The following is a 12,631-nucleotide window of genomic DNA, read 5'->3' as shown; positions in this document are numbered from 1 at the left end:
CCAAAATCTTCTGGACCCACTGGTCCAAGCCTTCAACCTTCGTGGAACCCACTGAGTTGCTGAAATAAGTGAAAAAGAGGAATTAGTAACAACATGGGGTGATCTTTAACTCAAAGAAGAGGCAAACGTCGAACTTACGAGTGCGGTTCCAGAAAGGATGAAGCCGTGGCTGGAATGATGTCCCTGGTGGCAATTGCAACGAATCGTTCCATCCACCCACGGTCATTACCATCATCCATGCTGGCTAGTAGAGCATGGTGGCCACATTTGCTGAAATTTATCATTCTCCCGCGAAAAATCTTGGGGGAGTAAAGGTTCATTAATCGAGCTAGGGTTAGCTCCTCTCCCATCTCCTGGCATAGACGCCAAGACAAGCAACTATCCTCCATACAGAAGGACTTACATGTGCTAGGCATATGTCACGACCCAATTTCCATACCCGGTCGTGATGGCGCCTCTCGTGAAGACAAGGCCAGCCAACTAACCCAATCTGTTTCTTTAACAATTATTAAACATAAATGTATAGATAAATATAGCTTAACGATAATAATAACCAGTATGTACAACCCAACACAACCCGACCGGGGTGTCACAAGTCACGAGCATCTAAAGAAACCTGAACACAACTACAGGGCTAATATTAATATATAAGGAAAAATCCTGGAAATCAAAAGACAACATCCGGTGTCGCGAACGCTGGCGGTCACCTTACTCAGCTACAATAGCCATACCTTCAATCAGCTAATAACCCGCTACCGGGTGAACAATACCTACAACTGCACGCGAGGTGCAGGGAGTAAAGTGAGTACTTCCAACTCAGTGAGTAATAAGAGTAAATAATAACTGAGAGGCAAGAAGTCACGTAAGAGCACTCCGTCATGCTATATAGGACAGTACAACTCTTTAAGAAAACAGTAAAACCGTGAAAATCCTTTAGAAAATATCTGGCTCAGTTTAAAACCTCTTTTGAAAACATCTTTTTCCAACAATCGAGCAAATGAATGCGTAATCAGATAGTGCAAGTCCGCACATAAGTCAGCCCCTCGGGCACAGCACTCCACAAACAATTAACACCAGGGCGTCTGGTAAGCAGTACAAGAAGTAGCATGGATGCCAATGATATGAGAGTGCTGAATGTCATGACACGTAGTACAAACAGGAACCAATGCATGAATGCAATGCAATGCATATGACCGCTGCGGCGTGTAGCCCGATCCATTTGGGTACCCGCGCTAACTGTGGGGGTTCAGACTCAGGAGGGGCTCCTACAGCCCAAGCGCAATATCATCATAGCATCGCTGCGGCGTGCAGCCCGATCCATCCTCAGTCCAGAACATGCAAATGAGCTACTCGGGCAATGTCAGGTAATAGTTTTTAACTCAAAACATCAGAAAAATGCAATTTAAGTCTTTAAACTTTAGCAATATGACTACACATTTCAAAACAGGGTTTAACTCAGGACTGAAATCATTCAGGAGGACTGAAATCATTTAATATGCTAAGTCATGAAAAAAGTGATAATAATCCCTAAAGGATTCAAATAATTGGCATGAAGCCCAAATATAGCAATAAACCCAAATAATGATGATAACAAGTAGTTTCAGTCAATTACGCAATAAAACCAACAACCGGGACGGACTAAGTCACAATCCCCAACGGTGCTCTATCCCACGCTCATACCTGGCGTGCAAGTCACCACAATACAGCACTATGATGTGCAAATCTGGGGTTTCAAACCCTCAGGATATCATTTACAAGTATTACTCACCTCGAACCGGCAAAATCTCTAGCCCGCGACGCCTTTGCCCCTCCAATCGGCCTCCACGTGCGTCGAATCTAACCAAAATCAGAGCGAATACATCACACTATGCCAAGGGAACAATACCCAATCGAAAACAATCAAAATATAGCAAAAATCTCGAAACTAGTAAAACCCGAGCCCCGGGCCCACTTCTCGAAAAATTACAAAACTCACATCACCGGATTCGTCGTCTCGCCACGAGTCCGTACATATCAAATTTACCAAAATCGGAGTCCAAATGCTCCCTCAAATCCCAATTTAAATTCTCAAAATTCCAAGCCCTAGCTCATCCATTTTAGGCTTAATTCCATGAATTTCTAGGTGGATTTCACAATATAATCGAGTTTTAAGACAAAGATTCTTACCTCAAGTCGATTCCTCTTGAATCCCTCTTTCATCTCCTCCAAAAATCTCCAAAAACGAGCAACTATGGGTGTAAAATGACCCCAAAATCGCGACTGACGTGTTTTAAAACATTCTGCCCAGGTATTTACTCTTTGCGATCGTGGAAAATGCTTCGTGATCACGGAGAACAATTTTTCCAGCCCAAAATTTACTCTTCGCGATCGCGGTCAATGCTTTGCGATCGCCATGAACAGTTCCCAGCTCTTCCGGACAGCCTCCAGTGTAACAGTCATAACTTTTTGCACACAACTCCAAATTACAAATGGTTTGATGTTCTGAAAACTAGACACATAGAGCTATAATTTCATATGTTGCGCATTTCCTGACTCCTTATACATTGCGAGATATAAGCTTTCAAAGTCAACCCTGTGTATTAGAGACCTTCCCGGGCAGCCTATAGTGTAACCAGCATAACTTTTTGTACACAACTTCAAATTCCAATTAATTTACATTTCTGAAAACTAGACACAAAGGGCTACAATTTGTCTTTTTTGGGTCATCTCCAAATTCCTTATAGATTGTGGGATATAAGCTTCCGAAGTGGGATCAACGCAACAGGATATTTCTTCTCCGCGATCGCGAACGGCTTTCCGCGATCGCGATTCATTGGCACATTTCTCACATTTTACTCACCGCGATCGCGACCCATTCCCCGCGATCGCATAGAACACTGCTGTAGCCAAAAACCAGCAGTTAAAAATGGCCTAAAAATGGTCCGAAACCACCCCGAAACTCACCCGAGGCCCCCGGGACCCCAACTAAAAGCACGTACATGTCTTAAAACATTATCCAAACTTGTTCCAATCATCAAAACACATCTAACAACACTAAAATCATCAATTCTCATCGGATTCAAGCCTAAGTTCTTTAAAAACTTTCAAAACACGCATTCGATCAAAAACCCAACCAAATGGCGTCCGAATGACTTAAAATTTTGCACACACATCACAAATCACATATCGAAGCTATAGCAACTCTCGGAATTCCATTCCGACCCTCGGATCAAAATCTCACCTATCAACCTGAATTCGCCAAAATACTAACTTCGCCAATTCAAGCCTAATTCTACACCGGACCTCTAAAATGAATTCCGATCGCACTCCTAAGTCACAAATCATCCCCCGAAGCTAACCGAATCACCGGAAATCACATCCGAGCCCTATAACTCATAAGTCAACATCCGGTTGACTTTTTCAACTTAAGCCTTCCTTAAAGAGACTAAGTGTCTCATTTCTTATCAAAGCCAATCCAAATCAACTCTCACACACCACATACCGATAATGAAACATGAAAAAGCATAAAATGGGAAAAACGGGGCGGTAATCCATGGGACGACGGGTCGGGTCGTTACATCATGCCTGGTAACAGATGTAGAACTCCACAATAATGGAGTCAAGCTCCCCACTCAAAGAGAATGGTCCCAGAGTGAAGGGATACGTATAAAAATATATAAAACCCTTCTTGGGTAAGGTTACCCGCTCCGTCGAATCAGGTGAGATAATGTCTAAATCATGACAATGGCAATCTTCCCTCACAACAGGAATACTGGAAGGACGTATTGAAGAAGGGTACACGTCAATGGCCCACGTATGAGGGTTAGCGGAAGGATTCTTCTCTTCGAAGTCTTTAGTTGTGATAAGACTTTTGGGGATGATGGTGCTCACCGTAGGAGGAACATCATCAGCTTTACCTTTGTTTTTTGAGGAACTAGGGTTTCTGGAACAAGAAGCCAGTTTTATTAGAAAGGAAGTAAGGGTTTCTCTGAAGAAGAAGGTTAAAGAAACGTTGAAGACAGAATACGAGTTGAGTAAAGAGAGTTTGAAAAAGTTTGGAAAATTATGAAGTGTAAATGAAGAATTTTGATGCGTATAAGTAAAGGAATAAGCGGTTAAAATCATGGCCATAATTACCTCAATAACCAAAAAAAGTGATGCTAAATCGTGGGATGACGCGTGTTCGGGGCATGCGTATAATCAACCGTCAGAAACTTTTCAGAGGGGGTCAGAGAATTTTCTGCAAGGTATCTCTAGCAACTTCACGGTGACACAAAGTTATGCCACCGGAAAGTAAGGGGGCTTTCTGTATAGGGTAAAATATGTTCATATTTAATGTTCGCATGAGAAAGCGACACGTAGAGTCGAAGACAGAAGACAGTCGGGCCCGAAGGCAATGATCTCGCTTGTTATTGGAGAGAATGATACTCATAAAGATGAAGTAAATGCCTACCACATGGTAGCATTTAATGAAGAATATTCTATTGTATTAAGTGTACGGTCCATTTGCAGAAAATAAGACATTTACTGCCTACCGTTACACACTCTTCAATGGCCCTCATAATTGTTATTTAAGAGGGGCATGATCCTAGTACCTTGTTCCCTAGGTACAATTATAAATAGTGAGTTCTACCATCATGTAAATTGACACGAATTTTCTAACAAGCACACACTACACCTTGTTCAAAGCTCAATAACATTTACTTCCTTGCTAATTTATATTGTTCTTACTGCCTCCGGAAGCTCTGTGCCCGGGCTCAAGATCTCTATCATCTAATCTTGATTTTAGCGCTAAGTCTTACATTTTTATCTAATTCATTTATCATTTTAGGATCAAATCGATTCGTTTTTCTATAAACCACGTATAAATTCAATTATACTGTTTTACATGTAAATATAGATAATCAAAGGTGTACATAAGTTGATCCACACAACATCGGTGTCATGAAAAAGATTGAGTCCAAATTTACTGTGTGAGACTTTCCATTAACACCAAAAATATGAACTTGTGGGTGTTTGGATTGGCTTAAAAAAATAGTTTTTAAGCTAAAAGCCATAAGTTGGTAATACCTAACTTTTGGTTTTTGACTTATTTTTGTACTTTTTATGTCTAAAAGTAAGTACTTTTAAGTACTTTTTATTATTGCTAAACAACATACAAACTAAAAAAGTGCTTAAAAGCCAATAAACACTTAAAATAAGTCAATCCAAACACCCTCTTGTCGTTTATCCTACGGTAATCTGGTCAATAGAATGGATTGGTTGATAGGTGAATGAGGTCATTGCTTATTAAAGAAAGAACAAAACAAAACGAAAAATACCGTTGGGTAACACAAAAACATCGGAGAAAATAAAGGAGAAAAGCAAAATAGGACAAGAAAGTCATTGAGGAATAGCCATGCATTGGACCTTTGACCAATCTTGATTTATATTTTTCTCTATCATAAAGTGACTATATTTTCAAGTTTGACCACAACATGTAATAAATGTCAGCACTGCAAATCTAACCGAAAGTCGGTTCATAACATTCTCTTGGGCCCCTGCTGCCAAGACAAGTTCAAAAGGACCTCAACATATTCAATATCTACTAGTATTCCTTTTCAAGTATAGAGTATTACTTATCGTGCTTTAGACGCCTAAACAAATATAATTAATAGTTTTAAATTTCAAGTGTATTTGTCTAATTTCCTATTCAGGCTAATGATGTCTGATTTTCAGTTAACCTCTTCATATATTAGAGGTATATTCAGAGTTTAAAGTGTATGAGTTTCTGTCGTAATCTCAAATTAATATATAATAATAACTAGATTCACAATTAGATATTTATAAATATTTAGTGAACTTTTAATAGAAATACAGGATCTATACAAAAGTTACTGAGTTTTCGAGAATCCATATACTATAATCTTGATCCGCCACTGTTCATATATATCTCATTGTTTTGATCTATTGTGGCTCACTAATAAGTCACTAGGATACAAGGTTAGCTTCCTCATATATCCAACATCTCTCAACAGTGGGTCCAACCCACTCAAGACCAAGGTTGCATTCCACTATTAGCCTGTTTGGCCAAGCTTTTTCTGGCAAAATATTTTGGGCAAAAGTGCTCGTTTTTAAAGTTAAGGTATTTGGCCAAACTTTTAGAAGGAAAAAATTTAAGTGATTTGAGTAAAAGCAGAAACTATTTTTGAGAAGTAAAAAAATATAGTTTCTCCCCAAAAGTATTTGAAAAACACTTTTGTGAAAAATACACTTAAAAGTACTTTTTAAAAGCTTGACCAAATATTAAATACTGCTCAAAAGTATTTTTTAAATTAATTAACCAAACATAAACTGTTTCTCACCAAAATACTTTTTTGATAAGCACTTTTGAGAAAAATACTTTTCAAAAGCTAATTTTAGAAGCTTGGCCAAACATGCTACCCCCTATGTTTCAAATTAGATGACACATTTCGCTTATCGAGAGTCAATTTGACTAAACTTTGAAGCTAAATTGGATAAGTTCAACTCAATATTTTAAAATTAAAATTTAGATATTTAAAAACATACGAAAAATGCTATAAGTTGCAATTTTTCTCATGTCAATATCATTAGAAAATACTTTTTAAAAATGTTGGTCAAATTTTACACGGTTTGACTCTCGATAAGCAAAATATGTCATCTAAATTGAAACGGGTGGAGTGTATGTTTTTCAGCCATTCTATTAGTGATAATTGTCTGCTTTGAGCTTAGACTTGCACGACTTTAAAATGTGCCACTGGGATTCGAGGATTGCTTCCTTATGCACTCAATATCTCTCGCGTTTTGCTGATTTAAATTAGCCTAGGATATTAAAGGTTCCACTATACTATCAATCCCTCTTAAATGGGTATAAAGAGAAATAGACTTAGGCTAGCTAGAAAAGGTGACTAATGTTGTGTCCACAATTTGGCCTATATTCAAGACCAAGCATGTTGCATGTTAGGTGTATACGTCATGTGAAATTAATGTTTCAATATTAATTGCTTAATTCATCAACATTCCAGCAGAGTTGCTTGCATATATTCATTTGTATTATGCAACAAATAGGAAATTATCCAAGCAATAAAACTCACCTTTAATCCGTAGGGTGATTGACAATACTCAAGTACGTAGTAAAACGCTTTGATTCGTACATTACTTGGACAAAATAAAAATAGTAACATGTATATTTTTTTGTTGATGGGTGATGATAAACTGCAAGTATAACTCTTTTTGTTGGGTCAAATATGTAAGGATATTTTATTGATGGGTGACAATAATTTTGAAATAATTTAATTGATATCTCACGTATGCAATAATGATGACAGAGCAAAAATTCGAGTGTGAACCATCATAGGAGAAAGAAATAAAATTGCTTAGTTCAACTGCACAATTTGGTAGTGGAACAACGTAACTACAATGCCACCAAGTTGCAATATCAAATTGCCTTTTCTCCTTCCATTTGAACACAAAATCAATATATAAATTTCAATTCCTTGGCCTCGTATAATCTGGTACGATTTATATTCATGCACGATCATATCCAGAAGTTTCCTCATCAACGTATGACAACGTGGTAATTACAAAGTAAAGGTAAAAGAATCACACTAGATTAAATCAAAGAACTGCCTGGGGGTAATTAATTTCATCTTATGTATGTAATTCTCTTTGCTAATTTAAAAACAACGTAACAGACTCAAATTTATGATAAAATCGACGCCGATAGACATTGAACTATTCATGGCTGAGAGCCTTCACAACCCAGATACAATGATACAATTATCAAAGGCACGCTCTACCACTTATCTAATTATGGCCCCTCATGCAAGCCTCCACTAGGGGCCGTCACACCAAAAGCAAGAAAAACCTCATCCCTCTCTTTTCTTTTTTCGCCCCCAGATACCAACATAGAAAAAGGGAAAAAAAAAAGTGTACATGCACCTGCTTGAACTAAATAGACGAACAAAGCACCATGTAACTTGAAATTTCACAAATAAATATGGGTGCATGTAACAATTTAAACTATATTTGGATGAAAGAATAAGAAAACCAAAAAAGAAAGTTGTTAAAAGTAACAACATAACTCTGAACATATTAGTTTCCCAAGAAAGTGATACATGCATTGCATCATATTTTGTAACAGAAGCAAATAGTTGTGTCATTGACTATAAATTAATTGATTGGTCTGTTTCCCTACTTTGGTTTTTACGTGCAAGCATACATGAACCAACACAAGGATTTTTCTATTTTTTTATTTCTTCACTCCTTGAAAACGAAATAATAAGATACGAACAGCAGAATAAGGTAACCTAGACATTGAACTAAGATGCAAAATATATTAATGCTCTTAGTAATCAATCATAACGTAAGGAAAGTTCTTGGTCTTTTAATTTCATTCATAGATGATAGAACAAACATAGAAAGATAAGAATAACTTGATCTCTCCATCATTCATGTGAAATGGACAATAACTAAAGGATTTCATTTGAAGTTCTATATACTAAAATTCTAATAATAAATCCCATATTTTCACCAGAATAATTGAGTTCTAACTCGAAACCACCTTATCAAATGCCAACTACTCATTCATGCAATATAGTTTTATGGATATTTTTCCACTTATTCTAAATCCTTTCTACATTTTCCAATAGAAAAGGTGATAATTAATTAAGAAACATAGTAGATAATTATAAGCCTAAGTCTATCCCTACCTAGATATAATCAACTTGTCACCACCTCAGCCTCCTGGAGATGAATTGATTCCATCGAGTAGCTAATGTTTCTATTGCATAATGCATCGTTAAGGATCCACAATAAAATCTCTAAAGTTATGTTACATCCATTTCATTTTATATGGTAGTATGTGATTAACTGGGTACAAATTCTTAAAAGTAAGAAAGAATTTTTTTTGATACATACTAAAGGTCTTTAGAGTTAAAGAGTTTTCAAATATCAAAGATGTTACGTATTATTTTTTCAAATAGACTAAAAAGGTAATCATATAACATGAACAGAGGAGTTATAATAAGAATTGTCTTTGAGTTATTAAATGTTATATCCAACATGTCCAATAGCATGGGCGGATTCACATAAGCAGTTATGAGTTCGGTAGAACTTAATAGTTTTGGCTTAAATGTTATATTTCTATTATAAGAAATCCACTTAATATGTATAAGAAATCTATTTCAAACCCGGTAAGCAAACAAAATTGTTGACTCAGAACCAGAGGGAGCCATGATTTAAAGTTTATGAATTCTCAATTACTTGCCATCGAACCTTAGCTCTCGATCATCTTACTAACCAGTTTCCCGACTAATATTTATGCATATATCATGAATTTTCTTATACAAATACAAGATATAAGAAAAAGTCACTATATCGTTTAAACCCGTACAATATACACTAACTCCGTCCCTGTTCAGAATTTATAAACTTAAAATCTTGGGTTTGCCTATGACAGTAGGGAAATAATAAAGAGTATTCATATAGCTAGTTGTATGAGATCTAAATTTCAAAAACTTTGGCAAAAAGATTGGGCAATCATTACAAGTATCTAGACAGCCTATCACCAGGAAAAAGGTGTAACAATATGTGAAATGCTCCAAGTCCAAAGTTTGACTTTCTATTTACGCGTATCACCAGCTATTCAAATGGTAATTAAGTTTATACAATGAACCGTTATATTGGATTCATCCAAGTAAATGAAACCTAAATCTACCATCGATGAAACAAAGAAAACTAGAATAGAAGGACAAACGAAGGACCATTGTATTGGAATTATGTGTCCCCTCTATTGCATGGAAATTTTAAAATTCAATAATTTATAAATATAAAAAATATATTATTCTTTTTAAGACGGACTAATAATAAAAGAATATCACATAAAATAAAACAAATGGAGCAACTATCATTTTTATTACTATCTTCCTCAAAAGAATTTAAGCATAAAATAAGTTGCTTTGCATACTAGGATATAACTAAGAAATGCAAGATAATAATTAAACCTCAAGAGCACATACAACAACAACAACAATGACCAAGTGAAATCTCACTAGTGGGGTCTGGGAAGGGTAGTGTGTATGCAGACCTTACCCCTACCCCAAAGGGTAAAGAGGCTGTTTTCGAAAGACCCTCCGCTCACGAGCACATAAAGATCAAGAAATAAGAAATTTTATAACTTGCAAAAGAAAAGAAGAGACATGAAATGCATGGAGCATTATGTTTGTTTTTCAGCACTACAATAAGAGTAAGTTCAAGACAAACCTCTGATCAAAGGGCTTCTTTTTTATCTTCTTTTAAACTTCCCCAGAACATGATCATCAGCAAAATTTAATCAAGAAACAGTTAGTCTAATTAGCTAGAGCTAGCTAATATTCCACTTCCTCTATACCCTAATAAGGTTACACGTTGTACCATGCTAATCTTGTCTGTATCGTTCCAATTTTATCGGATGCATGTCCTTGAAGGGATAAGGTTACATGTTGTGATCTTCTCTTCTAAGCTTGTTCAAAAGAGCTGTAATAAGTGCATCCCTTTTCTCAGCTCTAGCTTCTTCTCTAATCCTCCTTTGTTCTTCCCTTTCTCTCCATCTTCTTTCCATCATTAACCTCTCATTTTCTAATGCCTCCATTGTTTGTCTCCATTCCATTTCCTTTATTCTCCTCTCTTCTTCCTTTGCTTCATAAGCTTTTAACCATTGCATTTCCATTGCCATTTGTTGCTTCATGAAATCATCCAAAATCTCCTTAAAACTATTCACTAAATTCCCACTACCACCACTAGAACTACTACCAACAATGTTAACATTATTTCCCTTGACCTTTCTTTTCTTTTTTGTGATACCAACTACTTTTTCTCCTTCACTATCCTCATTTTCTTCCTCTTCATCAGAAGATAGCTGAGAAATAGTCTTCTTCTTCGACCCCCCGCCACCTTCTGCCTCTATCCACAGCATTCTCTGCATCCTAGCCGCGAAAATCGCTTGCAACTCGTTGTAAAATGGAAATTGTTGTCGTAAAGCTTCCGGTTCAAGCGTTTCACATCCCTATTAAAAAAATATAATGAAAAGGAAATGAAAGACATAACTATATATACTTCTATTGAAAAAGATGGTAACTTGGAAAGAAACTCAACAACCCTTAAAGAATTTGAAGTGTCTTCGTCAAGATTCAAGACGATAAAAATAAATATTTAATGCAGTATTAGTTACCAAGGCAGATCCAAAATTTAAATTAGACGACTTTAATCTTTGAGAGTTATCGCAAACATATCTTAAATACTGTATTTTCAAAATTATAAGTTCAGAATTAAATATAATACATATCTTAAATTTTTTGTTGTTTTAAACATACATATATTTATATTTCGTGTCTGAAATAGTGGGAAAGAAAAGCTGCATCCCCGATGCTAGCTAGTGACTTTCTCAGAAAGAAACCTAATAAACGAGTCTATTCTTTCATATATTTGATTATTTAAGATTAAAAGAGAAAAAACAGTACCTTATAGCGCGTAACGAGATTTTTCCACTTGCATTTACACTGTTCAGGGCTACGATTGTAACCTTTGTCTTTCATCTTTGTGGCTATGACTTCCCATAAAAGCTTGTTTCTTTTAGTTTCCATGAACGTTTGATCCAACTCGGCTCTAATCATCAAGAAATCTCTTGTTTCTTGAATACTCCATTGAGGAAATCTATCTCCACTAGTTGTACCAATATTAACCCCTCCACCACTTGTATCTACATTCACACTTTGATGACTAAATGGATTTTGTTGTTGTTGTTGCTGATGATGTTGATGTTGATGATGATGGTGATGAAGATGAGGATCCATATAATAATAACCCTAGGTTTATTATTTAAAAAGGGTATATATATGTTGGGTTGAACTTGAAGTTTTGAGAGATAGTTTTGGTTAAGAAAATGGAGAGGAAAAAGATTTGGGGAGAGAGAAGAAGAAAGGTTTTTATATGTAGGGAAAATGAAAGTGGGGATATATGGTGTGAAAATAAGGTGTGAAAATTGTCAAAGAAAAAGAATGAATATCTATGGCTTATGTGTCAAAAGCGAGCGTTGTATTTTTGAGTTCTTTCTCCATTAAGAATTTAGAAAGAAAAAAAAAATGTGAATCAAATCTTTCTTTTTTCCTTTCATTCTCTTTTTGTTATTGCATCCCTTATTCCTTCAAAGAAACAGTGTCTAGTGTCTCATCTCTCTACGCGTAAACTCACCTCTCCAAAAATAATTAGTATCTTTATAAAGTTGAAGAAATTATAATAATTTAGAATTGACATCCACATTTGTTCATATTGCGATGAAGTGACATCATGCTGGCGAAAGAAAACAGAAACCCTTTGGATGGGGCTTTGATTTTATATGACAAAGTTGTAGACTGGTCAGATGCTTGTTTTACAAGGTTCCCAAATTTAATTTCCTCTCTATTGCAGTCAAAATTATAGGATTTATGTGTTCTAAACTAATCAGCAAACTCATCTCATCTTAATTACTCCATCCGTTTCAATTTAGATGAGGTAGTTTGACTCAGAGTTTAAAAAAAAAAAAGACTTTGAAACTTGTGGTCTTACAAGCTTAAGGGGTAAAAGCTTTGTGGGGCCATCAGTGGCGGATCTATATGGTTCTTTGTGGGTGCTCAAG

General features: G+C 36.0%; 1 protein-coding gene across 1 annotated transcript; it reads right to left on the bottom strand.

Moving 5' to 3' along the window:
- Positions 10,134-12,052, bottom strand: LOC109229389 (trihelix transcription factor GT-3b-like). Its single transcript, XM_019394812.1, has 2 exons — positions 11,478-12,052; positions 10,134-11,023 (listed from the first exon to the last, which is right to left on the bottom strand). Exons 1-2 carry the CDS (start codon positions 11,808-11,810, stop codon positions 10,454-10,456), a joined length of 903 nt encoding a protein of 300 aa, XP_019250357.1. The 5' UTR covers positions 11,811-12,052; the 3' UTR covers positions 10,134-10,453.

Source organism: Nicotiana attenuata, chromosome 7 (assembly GCF_001879085.1).
Source record: "Nicotiana attenuata strain UT chromosome 7, NIATTr2, whole genome shotgun sequence".
NCBI lineage: Eukaryota > Viridiplantae > Streptophyta > Magnoliopsida > Solanales > Solanaceae > Nicotiana > Nicotiana attenuata.
Note: the sequence above shows the minus strand (reverse complement) of the source record. Positions and strands in the feature narration are given on the sequence as shown.